Source organism: Furipterus horrens, unplaced genomic scaffold, assembly GCF_987537825.1.
Source record: "Furipterus horrens unplaced genomic scaffold, mFurHor1.1.pri manual_scaffold_11, whole genome shotgun sequence".
Lineage (NCBI taxonomy): Eukaryota > Metazoa > Chordata > Mammalia > Chiroptera > Furipteridae > Furipterus > Furipterus horrens.
In genome coordinates, this window is record NW_028327181.1 from 81,181,839 (window position 1) to 81,203,615 (window position 21,777).

The 21,777-nt window shown below is 47.3% G+C and overlaps 1 protein-coding gene and 1 pseudogene across 3 annotated transcripts; one reads left to right on the forward strand and one right to left on the reverse strand.

The window, feature by feature from the left end:
• Window positions 1-7,100: 7,100 nt before the first annotated feature.
• On the forward strand, window positions 7,101-20,705 carry HROB (homologous recombination factor with OB-fold). Of its 3 annotated transcripts, XM_090291081.1 has the most exons (10): window positions 7,101-7,250; window positions 8,208-8,258; window positions 10,732-11,913; window positions 13,576-13,659; window positions 14,646-14,786; window positions 15,389-15,497; window positions 15,681-15,766; window positions 16,111-16,236; window positions 17,766-17,883; window positions 20,063-20,705. In XM_090291081.1, exons 1-10 carry the CDS (start codon window positions 7,248-7,250, stop codon window positions 20,152-20,154), a joined length of 1,992 nt encoding a protein of 663 aa, XP_090147207.1. In that variant the 5' UTR covers window positions 7,101-7,247; the 3' UTR covers window positions 20,155-20,705. The 3 variants fall into 3 exon arrangements, with proteins under 3 accessions (XP_090147207.1, XP_090147208.1, XP_090147209.1); XM_090291082.1 differs by lacking the exon at window positions 14,646-14,786; XM_090291083.1 differs by lacking the exons at window positions 15,681-15,766; window positions 20,063-20,705 and having other exon boundaries at window positions 17,766-17,833.
• On the reverse strand, window positions 12,579-12,899 carry LOC149998565 (DNA-directed RNA polymerases I, II, and III subunit RPABC4 pseudogene; annotated as a pseudogene).
• Window positions 20,706-21,777: the final 1,072 nt, after the last annotated feature.

Below are 21,777 nucleotides of genomic sequence, written 5' to 3' on the forward strand. Positions count from 1 at the left end.
CGCATGACCTAGAGAACCTGTGTGAAGGGATAGCTAGCACAGCACTGCAGGGGGTAAGCCCCGCCCTCGCCTCCAGGCTTGGTGTTACCGGTCCTTGGTTCCGAACCAGCTGAAACGCTATTGGCCACTTTCATTCCTAGCAAGGTACCCACCTTCCACACAACCCCCACCCTATCTCACCCGATGTTTCCAGTTCCTGAGCTTCATCTCCTTCTCCCAGCCTCTGTAGAATTGCCCTGGGGGAAGGGGGGTTGGTGCAAGCCCAGATGTCCATCCTCAAGTTTGCTTCCCTGCCCCAGGGAGCCTGCAAGAGCAAGGACTCCAGACTAGGGTTGCCAGAATTAGCAAATAAAAACACAGGAGGCCCAGTTAAATGAGTTTCAGATAAGTAATAATTTTGCAGAGTACTCATATTAAGAGTTTATGACTTTTTAAATTTATGTGATTTATTTTATAATTATATTAAAAATTACTCCTTACCTGAAATTCAAATTTGTGAGTCTGTACTTTGTCTGCCATCCCTACCCCAAGACCTTGAGGTCAGGTTGGAAGACTGACCTTAATGGCAAACAGCCCAGCAAATGGCTTTTGTTAGTTTTTAGGGACATTTAGTAATTTACATAACATAAAATTTATCCATTTTGAGTGTACAATTCAACATTTAAAAAATTAAGTTTACCAAGTTGTACAACCATCTCATACTCCAGTTTTTAAAACATTTCATCACCCCAATATAATGCCCATTTACACTTAATTCTCATTATCATCTCCACAAATGGCTTTTTAAAACATTTGATAGGCTATTTTTTCTACTGTAAAAGTCACAAACTTTTTTAAGTATATTTTTATTTAATTTTATTCGTTTATTTTTAGAGAGCGGGGAAGGGAAGGAGAAAGAGGGAGAGAAACATCAATGTGTGGTTGCCTTTTGCATGTCCCCAACTGGAGATCTGACCTGCAACCCATGTGCCCTGACTGGGAACCGAACTGATGATCCTTTGTTTCTGCAGGCAGACACTAAGCCACACCAGCCAGGGCAAAAAGCCAAACTCTTAATGTAGAAATTCTGGGGGGGAAAGTCTGAGAAGTACAAAGAAGAAAATAAAATCACTTCTAAATCCATAATCCAATGAAAACAATTATTAATAATTGAGTAAATACTTTTCTAATCTTTTTACCATATTCATATTTTTTTCAAAATAAACTGTATAACACTGTACACAATATCTTACCATGTAATTTTTTGTGAAAAAATTCCCATGGCATCAAATCTTCTTGCATGTCATTTTCGGGGCTTGCCTAGTATTCCATTGTGCTGCTTTACTAGTTTCTTTATTCAATCCCCTTTCGATGGGCATTTGGGCTGTTTCCAATTTTTCACCATTTAATATAGTGCTGTGATGCACCTTGTTGTAGCTAAATCTTTGCATACATTGATAATTATTTTCTTAGTATAAATCCTTTAAAGGGTTTACACATTTTTAAGGCTTTTGGTGATATTTTCTGACCCTGTAAGGGACACCACCATGGGACGCAATTATCTAAGTCAGAATCCTCAGGTGAAGTTCAGTCCAAGAGTAGAAGGCTGATTGATGGGGAGTAGTGCAGTACAGGCTGCGGGGTACAGGTGAAGGAGTACAGAGGAGAGAAGCTATGAAGTTCTCAAGATTGTCAGGAACTGAGGAGACACTGTCTGGGACTTCCCTGGAAAACATAGGAATATTTTTGCCCCCTCCAAATCCCCTCCTCACCCCCTGCCACAGCTGCTCCGGACAGCAGCTTCAGCAACTCCTTCCCTGCTGCCCCCATGTTTGTCTTGGTGCTCTTCCAGCCAAGCTGGATGCCAGCTCTGGAGATCCAGCCTCTTCCAAAGGAAGCCGGTGGCCCCCCACCAGGGGTCCAGCCTCCCTGCCCCCACACTCCTGCCTTAGAGGACGGGATGCTTAGGACCGTGCGGATTGGACTGGGGGTGTAGATCTTGAGATGACTCACATGCCACCCAAGGGGAGGAAGGGGCTGGGGGATGAATGGATTGCAAACCAGAGGGAGGGGCTGAGGAGATGAGCTTTGATGCCTTGATTCGCTAGCGTCAGTTTCTTCAACATCTGCAGTGCGTGGGGTTGAGCGATCCCACTGGGGGTTTGGAGGGGAGGGCCGGCTGGCTGGCTGACGTTTGCTTCCCGCCTGCTGGGTCGGCCTCGAGCAGTTCATGAATGACTCACCTCATTGTCAGGCTGATTCACTGCTCGTCTGCCTGGGGACTTGGGGAAGAGGGAGGCGGATGGCCCCCTCTGTACATCTCACACGTGCACACACACACGCATACACAAGGATACATGCGCGGGCAGGGCTCCAGCCGGTCCATTTATCTGCTGGGGTCAGGACATGTTAGATGGGTTTCCCTGTTAAGGGGGAGGGGCATGCACACCACTGGTCTCTGGAGAACAAGTTTGAGGTTTCTGTCTTATTGTTTACTGTGGCTATTTCCATTCAAATTAATTACAATTAAAACTTCGTTCTTCAGTCGCTCTCACTAGCCACATTTCCATGCTCAATAGCCACATGTGACTAGTGGCTGCTCTGTTGGACAGTGCAGACAGAAAATATTTTCATCAACACAGAAAGTTCTATCCCACCGTGCTTCACACACACACAAAGTCACACCAACAGACAAGCCCTTCCCCACCCTCGTATGCAGCACACAACAGACATTTCATTCCACACACATTTCACACACTCAATCAACATGCACCATGCACCCACCAACAAAACCACGCAAGGTTCTCAGTGTGTGTTCAACCACACCAGTGTATGCCGCTTTCCATACCAAGGCAAATGTCAGGGGAAACATATAAACACGTTCATCAGCACACTGACTCGCATATAACTATTCATATGATAAAAATACAAATTGGGGCAAAATGCATTTGCAAATATGCTGAAATAGATACAAACTCAAGCCATGTGGTTCCCATAACAAATCTCAGCACATGTTTGCAAACTCAACCAGCGAGAAAAGGAACCCACATTGTTGAGCCCCTGCCAAAGTGCCATGGAGTTGGCCATTTCAATGCATTAATTCATTTAATCACATAGCAATCCTGTGAGAAAGATGAATTATTCCGTTTCCATAGATGAGATAACTAAGGTTCAGAAAGGTAAAGTAATTTAGTCAAGGTCACACAGTTAGCAGCAGGGTCAAATATGAACCAAGATTTGTCTAACTCCATAGCCAATGAAGAATGCTATTTACACACATGCACACACACATGCACACATACTCCAGGTATGCTCTCCTTTGTACTTACAAAGGTGAGGCTCTTCATGTAGCAACTGCAGGTATTTGCAGAAGTGAGCATGGAGTTGCCAAGACGCATTTGCACTCCCTCCTAACAAATGACATTAAATGATTCAACCAATGTTTGCTGAGTGTCTTCAATGTGCCAGGTCCTGTGCCAAGTACTGCTTCACTAAAGTGAAGAGCCAAAGCCCTGGTTGGTGTGGTTCAGTGGACTGAGTGCCGTCCTGCAAACCAAAGGGCCACTGGTTCGATTCCCAGTCAGGGCACATGCCTGGGTTGTGGGCCAGGTCCCCAGTTGGGGGTGCGAAAGGGGCAACCACACACTGATGTTTCTCTCCCCCTCTTTCTCTCTCTCTTCCCCTCTCTCTAAAAATAAATAAAATCGGAAAATAAAAAATTGAGGAGCTATAGTTGTTGCCCTGAAGAGGTTCAAAGTTCAGCAAGGAGGTTTGAAGGAAACCTGAAGACAAGACATATAAGAAACCTAAGGTATTGTAAAACTATGCTTCAAATGCAGGAAACCTGAATCTGCCCAGGGCAGTTAAGGCTTCTTAGAGGAGGCAGCCTGTGAACTAGGGCTTGAAGAATGACTGGGGTGGAGAGAGGTTGTTAGTGACTGGGAAGGTAGTTGAGGGTGACATAGGGGAGTGAAGGAGATGCATGTTAGAAAGAATTAACAGAAGGGAAGAGAGCCTTTGGGTTAGGGAGACCATGTAGGAGGCTACTGCAATAGTCCAGGCAGGAGATAGTAAGGCATCTACACAAAATGAGGGATGAAGGGGTATGGTGTATTCTGGTCTTGAAATAAAGCAAGGCAATAGACTTCTGACCCATGAAAATGTAATGAAATCCATAAATTCTCAAAACAAGGCATATGTGCATAGGCACGTGATGTTTTGCACTTAATTACAAGGGACTTATATTTCTTGAATCCTCAGGTTAAGAACCCAATTTGTTGGAATTATAAGAGGCAAAACAACATAGTGGTCAAGCCTGTGAATGCTGAAGCCAGACTGCCTGGTTAATCATCTCAGTTCCACCACCTACTGGGTATGTGAGCTTGGGCAAGACATTGACCCTTTCCTCCTCTGTAAGGCAGACGTGATCCTAGCACCTGCTTTGAAGCTTGTTACAATGATCAAGTAAGTTGACATATGTAAAATGCTCAGAATCTTGCCTGGAACACAGAAAGTGCTCAGGAAGTACCAGGTGCTATTATTCTAAGTTAAATCACAGTACTGTTGAGACCCTCTCATTACACTCACTCCACTTTGTACCCCACTTCACAGCTGGGGATTTAGTGTTTTCTGGTGTGGGTCCTCCTGCCCAAGTCCCAGCATCCACTTCTTTTCCCTGAACTCACCCCGTCTCATTTATTTATTTAGATTTTTTAAAATTTTTACTTATTCTTGGAGAGAGGGGAAGGGAAGGAGAACGAGAGGTAGAGAAACATTGATATGTGACTGGAACCTGGCTGCAACCCAGGCATATGTGTTGACCCAGAATTGAACCAGTGACTTTTTGCTTTCTGGGCCAATGCCCAACCAACTGAGCTACACCAGTCAGGGCTCCTTTTTATTTTTTATTTTTATTTTATTTTATTTTTATCCTCACCTGAGGACATTTTTTTCCCCCATTGCTTTCAGAGAGAAAGAAAGATAGAAGAGAGACAGAAACATCAAAGCAAGAGAGAAGCATCAGTTGGTTGCCTCCCGTACGCATATGCATCTAGACCAGGGGTTGCATGAATCTGTTTCCAGACCAGGGATCAAACCCGCAGCCTAGGAACGTGCCCTGACCAGGAATCGAACCTGCAACCTTTTGGTTACGGGAGATGCTCCAACCAACTGAGCCACACGAGCCAGGGCCACACATTCCTTTTTATGAGTTCCCATTATCCTAAAGCCTGGTTATTGGAGTTAAGCCCACTAATTCCTCTTCTAAGAGGAGGAAGGGGTCCTGGGCCCCATCACCATGGAGACCTGCTCCTTGTCTTTACTGTAAGATTACAGTGCTAAGAAAGAGAAGACATTTGATTTGTGGGAGAATCCTTCAGCATGGGGGTCCTTCCCAATTCTAAAATCAAAGACAACCTTCATACTATTGCTTGTCAGGCCCACTCTAAAAATCCCAGGACCACATTTTCCATTTGCTACAGCCACTCCGCCACCCCCATCCAGGTTCTAACAGGAGGTGGGGGCAACAGATGTCAAGTTTATTTAACTTAGGAAGGTGATGGAGGAAGCATAGCATTTCCAACCAGAAGATCCACCACTGAATGACTATGTGATCCTGAGAGAATCCCTTCCCTCTCTGGGCCTTAGTTTCCTAATCCGTAAGGTAATACCTGCCCCTCACTCTTTACAGGATGAGCTATTGGCTAAAATTGGAAGCTGCAGTGTATGGTGTGGATAGAAGTTATCATTATTCCTCTTGGCCTTTTGGGCTCTGTGATCTCCTGTCAGCCTGAGCTGACAGAGGTCAGATCCACAGAGAGCCCTACAATTGGGTTTCCAGCACTGTCCACAGGGGTGCAGGATAAACTGTGTCTGGGATTCCTGTGAGGAGAGGTCTGTAAAGGGGAGGATTGGGATTTTGTCCCCCAGTTCAGAAGCACAGAGGCCTTGAGGGGATTCGTAACTTGTATAAAAGTTAGGAGTCCAGGTTCCCTTTCCCATTGCCATTCTGGCCTCCTTTCTGACATATGACAAGTAAACTGATCCATGTGAAGTTGTGATGGAAGCCATAGGCTGCCAGAGGTAAAACCAGGCCAGACCACCCTGGGGAAGATTCAGGGCTGGCTCAGATCAGATGGTTAAGGACTCAAATCAGTGACCTTCCTCTTGCCTTTTGAGCCTTCAAAACTATGCAACCCTAGCTGTCATTCTGACTGGCTCTGCAGTGACAAGCAAAAAGAGAAACAGGTTGGACTGAGGGTCATTAACCACAGCAGTCTTTAATGACAAAAGCTGGCCTTCCCAGGTCACTAGGCCCCTGCTCATCTCTCTAAACAGGTCTCCTGGACTCTATTTTTGATCTGTGTCTCCCTGGCTTGTTTGTGAACTTCAGGGCACAAGTAGTCATTCACTTCTCTATCCCCAGTGTCAAGCACTGTGTCCAAACTTACTAACCATTGTGTCATTCAATAACTCTCTTGTGCATTGTCCTAAGTGCTGGAGACACCAACCTGAACAAGCCAGATAAGGTCCCTTCCTTCAAGGGGCTCATATTCTAGTGAGAAAGACACACAATAAAGATGTAAACCATGACAACTGCAAATTATGAAAAGTGCTGAGAAGGAAATGGTGATGACAGAGGGATGTTACTTGAGAGAATAGATGACAGGGAAGATCCGAGATCTAAGCTGAAACATGAAGGCTAAAAAGAGTCAGACTACAAACACTTTCCTTAATAAATGTGTTACGAAGATTGAGGGATGGATGTGTGATAGATGAACAGACAGACAAACCAAAGGGGTGGATTCTGGTGTGAATGAGTCACGCTCAAGTACTCAATGCCTAGTGTGCTTAACACAAGAGAAGAAGGTGGGCAGAATTGGGCGTATGAGCACAAATTGCCAAACTTGACTTCACTGGAACGCGTGTAGAATCAGCCCATTCGGCCCGAGCGGCCGCTGGGGGGCGACCGAGAACCCATCAGTTTCCCTTTAAGGCCGGGGCGGAAGACTGGCGGATGAAGGGCCTTTGTGTCGGCGGGATAAAATAGGCCCGCCCCTTTAAGAAGGCGGAGACGCTGGAGTGGCGGCGGCTTCGAATGCGGCCTACCGAGCCAGCCTTTGGCTGAACTACGATCCTCTTGGTACTCGCCCGGGTAGCAGGGACCTTTCCGACCTCGCCGCAGAGCCCGGCCAAATCTGAGGCCCCGGCGACCACTTGAGTTGGGGCCTGCCCGGCTAACCCTCCGGCCGAAGCCCACCGCCGTCGCTATGGTAATACTGCGACTGGGGCCGCCTGGCCTCTTGGTCCTGGGGCCTGGGATCTGCCTTCCAGGTTCCAGCCCCTGACCCAGGCGAGCTACAGGGCCGGTTTAGGGTTTGGGTGAGAGTTCAGTGATGTCGGGAGACCTGGGCTCGAGTCAGGGCTTGGCATGGACGCCCCGGAGACCCTAGGAAAGCTCTCTCCACCCACCTCCCTCTGGGCCTCCGTTTCTTTCCTTCCTGTTACCTTCTTGGCAAACTCCTGTTCCCGGTGCACTCAAACGGCGGGCCTCCTGACCGACCCTCTCTCCCCAACCCGTCCTTCTGAGCCTTGGACGCTTGGGGGTAGGCATCCCTAACTGTACGTCTTGCTACTCGAGCATCTGGGGTCAGGCACAACCCGAGGCTCTGAGTTCCGTACACATCTCAGGGCTGGCCGCTGCAGCCCTGCTGCCTGGGAGGGAACTGTGGACTGGGGCATCCCGCCTTCCTGGGACCATCGCCTTCGGGCATGGGATTAGGTAGAAAGCACTGGCTTGGCTTTCAGAAACAGGGCCACTGTGCTAGGCATGCTTGGATTTACCGTTGTGTTTTATGTTGACAAAGTTTCCTCAGGCCACACCTTTGTGGCAAAACCCTTATGCCCATTTAAGCAGTGCTGAGTCTAAAGAATGACCCATGCTTCCTTTGGCAGCCTTTCCTTTGCCTCTTCCCTCCTCTTCCAAGATTAGTGCAGATGGACCTGACTGGATTATTTTACGGAGAAAGGATTGGAGACCATCTAAATCTCTTTAAGTTAAATTCCATCTTTCCTCAGCTCTTATTTCTCCCCCAGCACTAACAAAACAAACAAACCGAAAACAGTACACTTTATGGTCTCCTTAGAATTGGGAAGAAGCAGAGTGAGGACAGAGTGTACTTGTGAATGGTATTTCTCCTCCAATCTCAATTGCTTTGTTTTCCTTTCAGGCATGCAGTTTGCAGAAGTTGTTTGCTGTGGAAGAAGAGTTTGAAGATGAGGTAAGAAAGTGTTGGCAAACCAAGGAGGTCTTAAGATGTAAACACCCAGGCCCGGAACATTTTGAAGCAATCGGCCCCAGTCTCCTTTTACTTGATATGCACTTGTTTTTGGTCTGCAAGACACTGAGGAATGATGAGAAATGTAAACCTATTTAACTATCTTAGAAACAAATAAAAAGCCAGAGAGACAAGCTCCCTGATTTTCATACCTTTAAATTATAAGGGCCCTTGCCTGGAAGCTGTGTCTGGATGATTTGATTCACCTTCTTGGGGACATACTTGAGGTAGGAAGGATGTTTATGGAGAGCCAGAGACAACACAATTACTGGATGGCAGGAAGCCTGGGGTCACCAACTGGCTACGTGAGCCAGGGCAAATTATACTTCATTCTTTGGTCTTCCATTTTCTCTTCCGCAATATGCGAGGCATTCTTTTGCCTCAAATACTCTTTCCTTCTCTCTCTCTCTCCTCAGAAGATGAGTGATTAGACTAGATTGGAAGCTGGCACAGTAGAATCACCCCCTGTAGAGGCTCTGCCACAAGCCAATTAAGTCATAATTTCTGGGGCTGGACCACGGCAGGGGTATTTCTAACCTCTGGGTGCAGCCACAGACTAATGATCACTGAACTAGGGATTGCCATAGCTCCCTTCCCACTTAGATCCAAAGGCTATAGTTTCATCTGGAAGGCCAAAAATTGCCACCTCAAATCCTTTTCACAGAGAAGTAGCATTTGAGTGAGTCAAGCCCAAAAAGGTAAATTAACCTACTTAAGAATAAAGCAGAGGAGGGGGGTATAAGGAGACTTAAAAAAAAAAAAGATAAAACACCAACAGCTAGGATGAGGTCTTGGCCCCCTGACTTGACTCTAACATACATGGAAACTACTAAATTACATTTATAGAATAAAATTGCTCTATTTTATCAATGACAAGCCATTCAAACCTACTTTTTGTCTCTTGGCACTTTGCTTTAAAAATCACATTTAGAACTTGTCCAAATGCCTAATTTGTGCTGAGTATGGTGGTGAATGCTGCATCAGGGGCCCTTCTGGCAGCCTGCGCACCATACTCCCCTTCTCTGAGGCTTTTAGAACATGAGATTTGAAGGGGGTAAACAACCTTCGTCAGACCTCTCTAAAAAATCAGTCCATTCATTAAGACAGAGTGACAAGGGCATGTATAGGTTCTAGTGCTGGTTCTCTGAAGTCACTTAACCTCTCTGAGCCTTAGTTTCTGCATCTAAAAAACAGGAATGATAGCAGTACCTACTCAGGGCCAATGCGAGAATTCATAGAGAAAATTCTAGGAAAATGTTTACATTGGTACCTTCCACCCTGTGAGATTTCAAATGTTAGATGTTTTTGTTATCACTTAGGGACTTGATTTATTTTTTACAAATAATACAAAACTGCCAGCTTTGTCAAGAAAATGTGTCCTTGTCTTTGTCTTTCAGCTTTCGAGATGTGTGATGATTTATAGGTTGAAAAGGTGACTGTTAAAGTGACCCTCTGCTAGGCTAGTAATGAAATTAAGAGTGAAGGACTCTTGACAGATCAAGTCTCTGTTCCATAACCAGTCAGTCCCTTTCCCTCTTCCCAAGTCAGATGACATCACGTCTGAAAGTAAGCTCTTCCTGAGAAAAGGGATTCATCAACCCCAGGGTCATCAGGATTTGATTGTTGTAGTAATTCTGATATTATTGTTATTATTATTATTATTATTATTATTATTGCTACACCCTAAAGTAGTGGTGGAGTATGCTACTCTCCTGATAACACACAAAGCAGGGGAAAAACCTTGCTCTAGCTCAGACAATCCAGTGCAGCAGCAGGGGTTGGGGAAGTGGGGACCTTTCTGTCAGTTAAATCAGCAGTTCTGACTCAAAAACACCCTCAGAACAGGTCTGTTGCTCTTGAAGGTGTCAGTCTCACCTTGCTTCCCAAATGGAATCCATACTTAATTTAACTTGACTGAAGAGCTATATTTAACTTCTGCCTCTTAGGCCTCTCTGGCTTACTGTGGGATATGGGTGTGTGTGTATATGGTGGGGGTGAGGAGTGGGCTGAGGACAAGCAGCATGATCGGCTGGACAAATCCCTTTCATAGGCTGGACATCAAAAAGCTAGTCTCCTTGTGACCTTCAGTGATTTGTTTGACTCCTTAGTGCCCTGGTACCTTTGATTCTCCTGCTGCTCCCCCACTAGCACCACTGCCCACTCCCCACCTCCCAACTCTCACTCGAGATTGAATAAAGAAACAGGAGCTACCTGAAGACTTAGCCTGGGAATGTTTCTGGTAGAAGACTGGTGGTAGGCTTGTGGGCAAAGTCAAAGGTCATGGTGAGAGACTCCACCATTGTTTTTCATGCCTTCTTTCTTGCTTATGTATATCTTCACATATATACACACCACATGCCTGAAACAGTAAAAGCAGAGTGTTTCTTGACTTCCCACTATCTCTGCTTCTTTGTAGGATTTCTTGTCTGCTGTGGAGGATGCAGAGAACCAGTTTGCTGGCTCAGGACCTGTGAATGCTGGATGCCTCAGACCTGTCCCTTCCAGAGCACAAGAGACTACTCAGGCACAGTCTTCTGGGCAGCTGCCATCATGCCCCACTGCTTCTTCAGAGGCTTTGGACCTACCAGCTCTGGGACTCTGCCTTCCTACCTCCAGCATGCTCAGAGCCATCAGGGGTCCACCTTCCACAGGAACAATCCCCCTACGGTCTGTCTCAACTTCCAGCAGCTGGACGGGCGATCAGAGGAGAGTGACACTGACAAAAGTGCTCAAAGAGCCAGCAAGACCCCAGTCCTCGGCCTCTCACCCCCTGCTTACCTTTGAGAGCGAACAGCAGGTGATTGGTGGCTTTGAGGGACCTGAACAAGATGAATTTGATAAGGTCCTGGCAAGCATGGAGCTGGAAGGGCCTGGCATAGAGCTGGGACTTGGAGTTAACAGTGAGGCCGCAGGAATTCTACCCACCAGGCAGCAGGAATACTTAATATTGGCTAAAAGGGCTCGGGCAGCTGATCTGAGGAGACCTTGCCAAAAGGGGCCTATGCCTGCCACCCACGTAACTGGTATCACGTCAGCCCAGGATCAGCCTCCAGATTCTGCTGTCTGCCACAGGACTCCACAGCCCCACTTGAGACCTGGTGCCGTGGGTAACCTTCCTGTCCCAACTGCCTCAGCAGTTCCTGCTCAGCAACCCCACTGGGAAGTCTGTCCCAAAGGTTCCGCACTTCGAGGACCCCTGCCTCTGCAAGCTGCTGGCAGACGTGTTTGCAGTAGCCCTCAAAATCGTGTGCCCTGTCAATCATTCCAATCTCCAAATGCTCACTTAAGTGGCAAACCTAATTTTCTACAACCTCACAACTCAAACTATCCTGCTCTCTCCAGGACTGTCTCTGGATTTCTCCCTCGGGGGCCCTTACAACCCCAAGCTCCAATGTCTTCTGTCGAGTCTCCTGTCAGCACCCCCAAAGGTTCTCACTCCTCCCTGGTTCCCCAAGCAGCTCTGCAGACGCCCATAGTCACCAACCACCTGGTACAGCTGGTCACTGCTGCCAACCGGACACCCCAGCAGCTCACCTGCACCACCACCCGAACCAAAACACGCCGCTTCCCAGGCCCAGCAGGGATCCTGCCTCACCAAGTGAGTGATAGCTTCTCTCTGGCAGAAGCCAGAGCCAACCAGGAAGTTCAGGGGGCAAAGGCAAGAAGCAGAGGTCCAGCACTCCCTGGGGAAGTAAAGGAAGGAAGTATAGAGGGGAAGGGTCTTCAAATCTGTGGAAGGATCAAAAGAAGTGGGAAAGAAGAATTGAATATTTGAAAAACCACACATGAGCGGTGTTTAACTTCACAATCTTCATATGTTTGTTGAGTACCTACTGTTTGCTAGCACTGAGGCAGGAATATTCACTCTTATTTGCTAAGTTTGGCAGTTTACTTGGAGCTTCTTCTAGTGGAAGAAGCAGACGTGAACAAACGATTATGCATAAAATGCACAGTGTGAGTAGAGGTCATCTTCTGGGTGCTGAGAGGCACCAGGCTCCTTGGGTTTGCTGAGTGGGTTTTGGGTGGACAAGTAGGAGGTTAATAGGCGCATGTGTCGGAAGGCTGGGCTCTGGAGGACGTGGTTTTTTTTTTCAGTTGATAATATAAACCTTTATTTTTAACAAGGGCCCCAACGATTTCAGGTTTTGATTAAGAGTGTGATTTGGGGAAGCACTTCTAACCTTCATCATACCAGATGACACATACAATAAAATTAAATTACAAATAATGTAATTGAACAGAAAATAATTTTCTTATATAAACTATTGATACCTAAATACAATATGGTTTTTAAAATGAAATCATTATGTATATAGTTGCATTCACAAAGATAAGTACACTACTCAAAAGCTAAACATTAACAGCAAATCCAAATGCAGACAAAGATATTTTTCTGAATTCCATGTTTTATCGAGCATCAAAAACCACCAATCTTTTAGTCCTTTTCTTGTAGATTATTCTGTGTCCACATTCTCTGCATCTGATTGGATCCCTGGATTTTATTTCATTTTCTCTATGACAGTCTCCACAGATATATATCATTGACTGCTGCTTTGGGGGTTGGATGTCCCACTGGGTGTCCATTTTAGTAGTCCTTAGGTTACAGAAGCTTCTCAATCACCACTTCCAAATGGGCTGTGTTGGAGGACATTTTTGTGGGAAGCCAGGGAAGAGTATGTGCAAAGGCACAGAGGCATCAGAGGAGGATGCTCAGCCACAGAACTGTTCATTATGACTGGTGTGCAGAGTTGACGTGGGGAAGCTGGGGCTGTGCTGAGAGTTTGGATTTCAGCAGATCATGGTAGGTATACGTACCCCTTTCCTAGTATTTTAAACGTGTTTGAAACAGTTTCTACTTGTTAGTTGCTCTTCCCTACCTATTTAAGAGAAATCCAAAAAGGCCATCTGCATTCCTCCTGGGCTGGGTCTCTGTAGGGAAGGGTTAGGTCCCTAAGAAGGGGCTTGGCAAAAGCTATCCTTTTGCATATCACAGGCCTCTCTATTCAGGTCATTGCCTACTTCAGGAAGCCTTGGGTTTTGCTCCTGGGCCAGCTCCAGCTTCCTCACATTCCCAAAACGATCCCCAAAGGGTCTTTTCTTAAACTGCCAACAAGCTCCTGAGACTTTGTTAGGAGAGATGTAATATGTGTTAATTGTCCCTGATAGTTTCCTGAACTCGTTATGTAACCCAGACGAGACTCTGCACTTGTAAATAACAGCTGCTGAGCTTGCTTTCACCTTCTTCTCTCTCTCCTTGTAGCACAGTGGGAAAAATCTGGAGGAGATCATGATTTCCACGCCCCACACTCCGACTCACGGTGCTCTGGCTAAATTCCGGACAGAGGTAACTAATTCTGTGCAAATGTGAACTTCCTGGGCATCATTTAAGAGTGAGGGACATCCCTGCATGTTTTAGGAGTTGAGAATCAGCGTTGATGCTATGAGGCCTGTTCCCTGGGATCACACAGCAAAGGGCATTTGGGGAAGGCAGTTTGAGGCGGTGGCAATTTTACTGGCATAAAGTGAAGCTATTCTGATGCCAACCGGGTGGTGACCAATGCCATGGGCCAGCTTCCTTCCCATCTAAGAAAGGCCCAGCTAATTCCATCTTTTCTCGGGAGAAGAGTGTAATAAGTATTAGGAAAATGTATCTCAGGGACCCCTCTCAGGTTTCTGGGAATTAGCTGAGAAGGATCTGCCTTTGTCTTGCCTGCGGGGGGAGGGGGGGGGGCGGGGGTTCCTTTCAGTGAGTGAGCCCCAGCCCCCTCCCTGAAACTCTGGCTGACCTGTCCCGCCCTCAGACCCACGGTTGCTTCTAATTCTCTGTAGCAGTTCTTCTCTGTGCCATAGCCCACCAGTCTAGTTCAGATCCAAAGCAGTAAATACTCAACTGAATCAAAGCAGCTTTTGATATTAGAAGGTTAATAATTAAAGCCAGGGGCATCCCAAATAAAATATGGTTGGTTTCAAAATGGCTAAGGCACTCTGCAAGCCTATAAATGTATGTGGGGGGCTCCCTAGCCCTGAGATTTTTCAAGTCTAATACAAGAAACAAGCACGGACAGCCTTTTGCTTCAATGTGATTATAATCAGGATCTGATTTAAAATAAAACAAAATAAAGAGTATCTCTGCTATTGCTGCTAAGTGTGATATGATGTGATATACAACAAGATTTCAATATTTTCTGACCTTGGAGATAAATGAAAGGAAACACTATGGCCACCATGCTACAGAGAACTTGCTCTTTCTCTTCCACCCCTGCACCCTGTCTCGGTTGAGGTCTATAGCGAGGTGGACCCATTCATGCAGGCCTCCCCCTGTGGTGCCAGGTTGTTACTAGTTCCCAAGCATCGGTGGAGGAGGATTTTGGGCGCGGGCCCTGGCTGACTATGAAATCTGCGCTGGGCCTGGACGAGAGAGACCCCACCTGCTTCCTCTGTACTTATAGCATCGTCATGGTGCTGCGGAAGGTAAGGGTCCTGGGTGCTGAGACTCGAAGGAAGACCATTTTTGTCCTTTTCACTAACCTTCTGCCCTGCTCCACCTTAGGAATGGGGCTTCTGTTTGCTCCCACTTACCACAGGCTTTTTTCTGAATGGGAGCATGAAGTCCCTGAGGTTGTACCTTCCACTAACCTACCTGTCCACTCCTATCCACAGTACTGGGCACAGGTAGAAGGAGAGAATGTGTTATGGGCATGTCTCTGCACATCCAGGCCCTGGGTGGGGTGGGGTAGGCACACCGCTAGCTTTTGAGTTCCTCAGAGGTCAGGAGTCCTGTGCAGACACACGTTAGTACATGTGCTAACGTATCCTTGCCCGTGGTCTGCCGTGATAGAGAGCTCTATGTAAATACATAGACACTAAAGAAAGGAGGCAGGGAGAGAGAAATGAAGGTCTGCCAGAGGAAGACAAGGTGAATCCTTTAAACTGCCTCTTTACCCTCCACAAAGGAAGGTCATCACACTTGTACTCTGCCCCTGCCCCCACCACCTCCCAGTTTGCCCTGGAACACTTGAGAAACTTCCTGCTGGGACATGGCTGGCTCAGCCAATGCCTCTCCTTGCAACCAGGCAGCCCTGAAGCAGCTTCCCAGGAACAAGGTCCCCAACATGGCAGTGATGATCAAGTCCCTGACTCGGAGCATGATGGACGCCAGTGTGGTTTTCAAGGACCCCACGGGTAAGGAGTTAGGTCCTGGGAGTATCTGATAAGTGGCCTTCATTGAGGGCAGGAGATGGGGAGTGACCCTCTCTTGTAGTTGGGAAAATTGAGATAGTGAGCAGCCCACCTCCCAGTCAGGGCCCAAACCCGCCACTGAGCTGCTTTTGACCCTGAGACTGATGGGCCATGTGGTATTTGCAGGAGAGATGCAGGGCACGGTGCATAGATTGCTGCTTGAGACACGCCAGAATGAGTTGAAGCCTGGCTCAGTGCTGCTGCTTAAGCAGGTATGGGGAGCTGCTCTCCACCCCCTCCACTCTGGAGGGGGCCCCTGAGCTGTGTGTGTGGCTCTCTTCCCTCCCAGCACCCAGGCACGGAGTGGCTGGGCTGGTGCTGGCCCCTGGCTTACTGGAGCTGAGTAAAGGCCTGAACCCATTCTGTGGAGGTGGATGGGACGGGGGGTTGTGCTGTGTGGGCGGGAGGGTGTTGTGGTAAGTGGTTCTACTCAGACACCAGGGCTGAAGCAGGAGCGAGTTGTGTGACCCTGGTGCAGAGGCCACCAAGGGAGAAACAGGTAGGGACCAGGTGGCTATTTAGCAGCAACACTGATTTTCCCCTTCCTTGACTCCAGATTGGAGTGTTTTCTCCTTCGCTCCGAAACCATTACCTCAACGTGACGCCCAACAACCTGGTCCATATTTACAGCCCAGATTCTGGGGATGGGAATGTCCTCAAGCCATCTCAGCCCTTCCCCAAGGTAAGAGGAGCAGGATGGAGTGGGAACTAGTAGTGCCACTTTCTGCCTGGGTCTTATGCTTTCTTCCCCTTCTCCACCCTCATCTGAAGAGACACCTTTGGAGACAAGGCCATCTCCCCATATTCCTAGTCCAGCTGCCTGCCAGATGGCACAGTAATAGAGGAACAGCTGGCTTCTTAGTGATCCCTGAGAGTCCAGTGGCAGACTTGATCATGGAAAGGACAGGAGTCACTTGAGAACTAACCAGGTGAGGGTCCATCAGGGGCAGTGGCCCTCAGTAAGTGGCTGAGGGTCAGATCTACAGTAGGTGGCAGTGCAGAGAACAGTGAGCTACAAATGGCCTATCAGGTGAGCCAGCACTTGCTCTGGTCTTCCCCCTGCTAAGTGAGGGGATACCCACACAGAACTCAGGTGGGGACACCCCCTTTGGGAATTGATGGAGACTGGGCTTCCAGGCAGCTCCACTCCGGAGCGAGAATGCAGAGCCTCGTCTTGACGTGGCAGACAGCATCTCCTCTGTGGCCACCCCCACCCTTTCTGGGATCCAGGGCTGGTGTCATTACCTGGGGTTGGGAGACCTGGGTCATATCTTCACTCTGCTAGTAATTTGTAATGTGACCTTGGCAAGTCCTGTCCCCTCCCCTACTGTTGCTTCCTCTATAAAATAAGTGGGTTAGAATCAATGACTTCTAATCAAGTTACACTGTTAGCTCTAACTTGCTACTTCCATTTTCCTCATCTTTCTACTTAGCCTTCCACATTCTTTCAAAAGCACTCCACTTCAAAAAAATCATCCTTATTTTTCTTTTAAATTTCAACTCATCCATACTTATTGAAAAAAATTGAAATGGTACAGAATAAAGCAAAACATGAAACTTAACCTCTCTACTCCCATTCCCCAGAGCTAACCATGTTTAATGGTTTAGTTACTAATTTTAATTACCTGTCTATATATTAGCAAGTTTGGGGATTATTGATGCTAATTGGTTTTTTTGTTTGTTTGTTTTTAATTGATTTAGAGAGAAGAAGGGAGAGAGAGAGAGAGAGAGAAACATCAATTTGTTGCTCATTGATGCATTCACTGGTTAATTCTTGTATGTGCCCTGACTGGAAATCAAACCTGCAACCTTGGCATACCAGGATGGTGCTCTAACCAACTGAGCTACCTGGCCTAGGCAACGGATAATTCTTAATCCCAGGCTAACGCCTCAACATATTTCTGAATGGCCCCTTTACTCTGCTCCAGTTATATAGATTCCCTAAAACGTCAGATAAAAGGAGAATTAGAAAAAAGACCAGCCAAAAAGGTTTTTTGTTTCTGTTTTGTGTTTTTAATTATCTGCTGTTTTGGATGTCTGGTGTTTCAGCTCCCTCCCTGCAGCATGGGCCTAGGTAACTGCCCCTGTCACACTCCTCTGTCCTTTTTCCTGAACACCCATCTATTCCCTTGAGATTGTCCGGGTGGAGATAGTACTGTCCAGAAGGCTTTCAGGGGCACAGGCATTGGTAACCAGATCTGCTGTCCCCAGGATCCAGGTAGCTTCCATGGCAGCCTCCAGCATGAGACTGCAGAGCCTGGGAAAGATATCAGATCAGCACAGAACCCAGAGGCAGGCACAGCCCCCGAAGAAGAACTCCCAGAAGCAGGTAAGGCTTTCAGCCTATTCAGGAGCAAAAGAAATTCTTCTATTTCGTCTTGAATTGCTCAGCCAGATTCTTCTGGGGCTGCATCTTGTTCCTCCCGTGAATCCTTGGATCTTATGGAATCTTACAGAAATCAGATGTGGTGGCTTCTCTGGTGACCTGCAGGCCACAAACTATTAACAGTGTGATAGGGGCCACGTAAAGCAAACAGTGTGACCCACTGGTCTACCCCATCTCCAGGCCATATACTGTTAGCCACACGGAGGTGTACTGACACCATCCCTGTGCCACCCCTTGGGTCTTCTGTGGGCTGATGGCCAGATCACAGAGGCAGATTTTCCCATCCTGACTAAGCTCAGGGGCCTTCTAGGCAGTGTTGAGAAGTCACCCATCCATGTGGTTAGGGTGCGGCCAGGATACAGATATGAGAGGTCCAAACACAGCTGTCTTAGGGCAAGACCAGCTTGATCCTCAGGAGGCAGCATCACCCAGGTGAAGCCAGCACAGTCCATGTCTGGTCCTTAGCTTTTTTTTTTTTTTTTAAAATAAAGATTTTTATTTATTTTTTTAGAGAGAGGGAATGGGAGGGAGAAAGAAAGGAGAGAAACATCAATGTGTGGTTGTCTTTCTCACGCCCTCCAACTAGGGACCTGGCCCGCAACCCAGGCATGTGCCCTGACTGGGAATCAAACCCACAACCCTTTGGTTCACAGGCCGGCGCTCAATACACTGAGCCACACCAGCCAGGGCTAGTCCTTAGCTTTTTGACTTCATAAATTCAACCCTGTCTGGCCCCAAACTTCAAGGGATTATGGGTAGGTATCTCCACACTAACCAGATTCACAGTAGACCAGTTGATAAACCACAAAGCCCATTTATTTATATCCTATGAAAAAGTATCCCTGATGCTGGAAGCTTGTCTGGAAACTTGCACTCTCACCTTGTAAGTAAGCTTGATGACAGGCCAGCCAAACCATCTTCAGAAGGTTGCTGGTGACCATGGTAAGAGTGAGGAGAGTTGCACATAGAATATTGCAGCTGGAGTCACATCTTCTGCTAGTGGTAGCTGGACAAGGCTTGGAGATACAATGCTAATTCTTACTGATTCCCAGTTTCCCAACTGCTCGTTTCCCTTCATTTAACACAGTGTTTCTCCAAATAGTCATAATGTAGCTAGTGAGGGGCAACTGTTCCGTTATAATCAAATTCTGAGAACAGTGCTGATCACCTTAATTAAATTCTGAGAGCCCTCAAACTGACTTCTGTCCTCCTAGCAGCAATGTTTATCGAGTGCTCTGTGCCAGACTGGGAGCTCAGCTCTGCAGGTGTAGTTCCAGTCTAACTTACTCCTATGGCTGCCTGATCCCACCCATTAAGCAAGAGTTTTCTATTAGAAGCTGTGGCTGCAGCATTGTATGGAGCCTACGTATGCTCACCCGAGCAAGTGGTTTGACCCTTTAAACCCTGTTCTTTCAGGTAAAGTGAGGATTATAACAGGATCTACCACGAGATGCCTTATGAGGGGTACTGTGAGACATAAATGACATAAACGAAGTGATGAGTGTGACGTGTGTGGCCCTGTGCCTGGCACAGAGTAAGCACTTAGTGTTAGGTGCTGTTGTTGGAGCAACAGGGATTACTGAGGTCAGCTCAGTTTCCAAATTCTCAGACATAAGACCCCACCTGCGGACCAGTCAGGAAGAGCTACTTTTATTCCCTATGCCTACAGAGGCACTTCGGGGGAAGGGATGATGTCTCCCCCTCTTCAGATGAGAAGTCAGATTAATGGACTGTGATTCTGAATGCATCTAATGGCTTTCCCCAGCCCTGTTTCTCCCTCTGTCCCATGAGAGGGTTGCACCAGGGGACCTCTGAAGCCTTTCTGCTCAGGCAGTGTGCCTGTGGAAGGAAAGAGAGGAACCACTGATGCCTAAGGGAAGCCTCTTGCTCAGCAGAATGGCCTGGCATTTTGCCCCTGCCTCTTGTCATGTGTGATTATGTGGGGAACAGAGGGAAGACAGAGGTCAGGCCTATTGGCGCAGGTACTGCTGCCCAGGAAGAGCCGCCTCCTGACTGTGCTGCATGGTCCAGACCCTCCTAAAAGGCAGGAGCCTTGAACTGGAGTCACATGCAGCCCTGATGTTGTCCCTCAGTCTGCCCACCCTCTCCATACCCCCTGCAGATGACCTGGATGGGCTCCTGAGTGAGCTCCCTGAGGACTTCTTCTGTGGGAGCAACAGTTGGGACTGCTCCAAGGCAGGGCACCCACCGTGAGCAGGCAAGGCTCTGATTGTGTCTGATCGTGCCCAAGGCGCAGGAAGACCAGCACGATCGGAGACTAGGCAAAGCTCAGGACTTCTGTGGTTGCTTCCGCCTGGGTTCCCGAGAATAGCTGCGTCTCAGGAACCTGCACTGCCGTCACTTTGGGTCTTCTTTGACATACCAGAACCCAGCACAAGACTGGCTCTCCTACCCTCCCGTCTTCCAAGCCCTGGGGCGCATCGTTCTCCTGCCAGCCACGAAGTTGTGTTGCTCTCCCACCTCATCCTGACTTCTGAAGACATTGGACCTCGTCCTTTTACACCCTAGTCCCTGTACAGCTGAGGAGCTGAGAGGAGCCACACCACAGCAGTGGCGATCTGTTCCTGTGGACAGGGAAGGAACACTCTCAGACTTCCCTCTGCTTTGTCCCTTGAGGCCTGTAGCTGTCCAGCTTACCTGTGTCCAAGGTTCACAGGTACGGGGGCAGGGGCGTGGCTATGATACCTTGTTCTGAAATAAAGCTGCTGCCTGCTTTGCCTGCTTCCCTCTCTTTTCCATCCTTGCTGCTCCTTGTCCTGTTCACCCTGTCAGTGGTGCTTCGACCACACAGAGCCAAGCTACTCATTTTCTCTCTCTCCCTCTCTCTTTATTTTTATTATTTATTTATTTGTTTTTAGAGAGGGGGGGAAACATGATGTGCAAGAGAAATGGCGATCGGTTGCCTTTCTCGCACCCCCAACTGGGGACCAAACCCGCAACCCAGGCATGTCCCCTGACTGGGAATTGAACCCACAACCATTCAGTTCACATGCCAGATTCAGTCCACTAAATCATATCAGCCAGGGCTCTCTCCCTTTTTAAAAAAAAATAACCTTTTTCTTTTTAGACAGTTTTATATTTACAGAATTATTACAGAGATATTACAGGGAGTTTCCATAATACCCCACACCCAGTTTCCCCTCTTATTACGTATGGTAGCTTTGTCACAGTTAAAGAACCAGTGTTGATATATTATTACTAACTGAACTCCATATTCTATTCAGATTTACTCAGTTTTCTCCTGCTGTCCTGTCTCTGGTCCAGGATCCCCCACTACACCCAGGCATCATGTCTCATCATGTCCCTTTAGGCTCTTCCAGGCCGTGGCTTTGTCTCAGACTTCTCTTGTTTTATGACCCTGCCAGCTTTGAAGAGTGCGGCTTGGACATGTTACAGGGTGCCCCTCTACTGGAATTTATCTGCTGTTTTTTCATGATTAGACTGGGGTTATATGTTTTAAGAGGAAGACCACAGAGGTAAGGTGTTATTCTCATCGCATCCTGTCAAGGGTTGATGCTGGCCTTGATCACCTGGCTGAGGTGGGGGTTTGCCAGGTTTCTCCACTGTGAAGTTACCCTTCTCCCTTTCTGTACTCTCCTCTTTGGAAGGAAGTCATTGTGTGCAGTCCACACATAGGACAAGTTACATGTATTCTACCTCCTTAAGGGAAGAATATTCACATAGATTATTTGGAATTCTTATGCATGGGGCATTGGCCTATTCTCCCTCATTTTTTATTTATTCATTTATATCAGTATGGACCGGTGGGTATTTATTTTATGCTTTGAGTTATAATCTAATACTACTTTATTAATT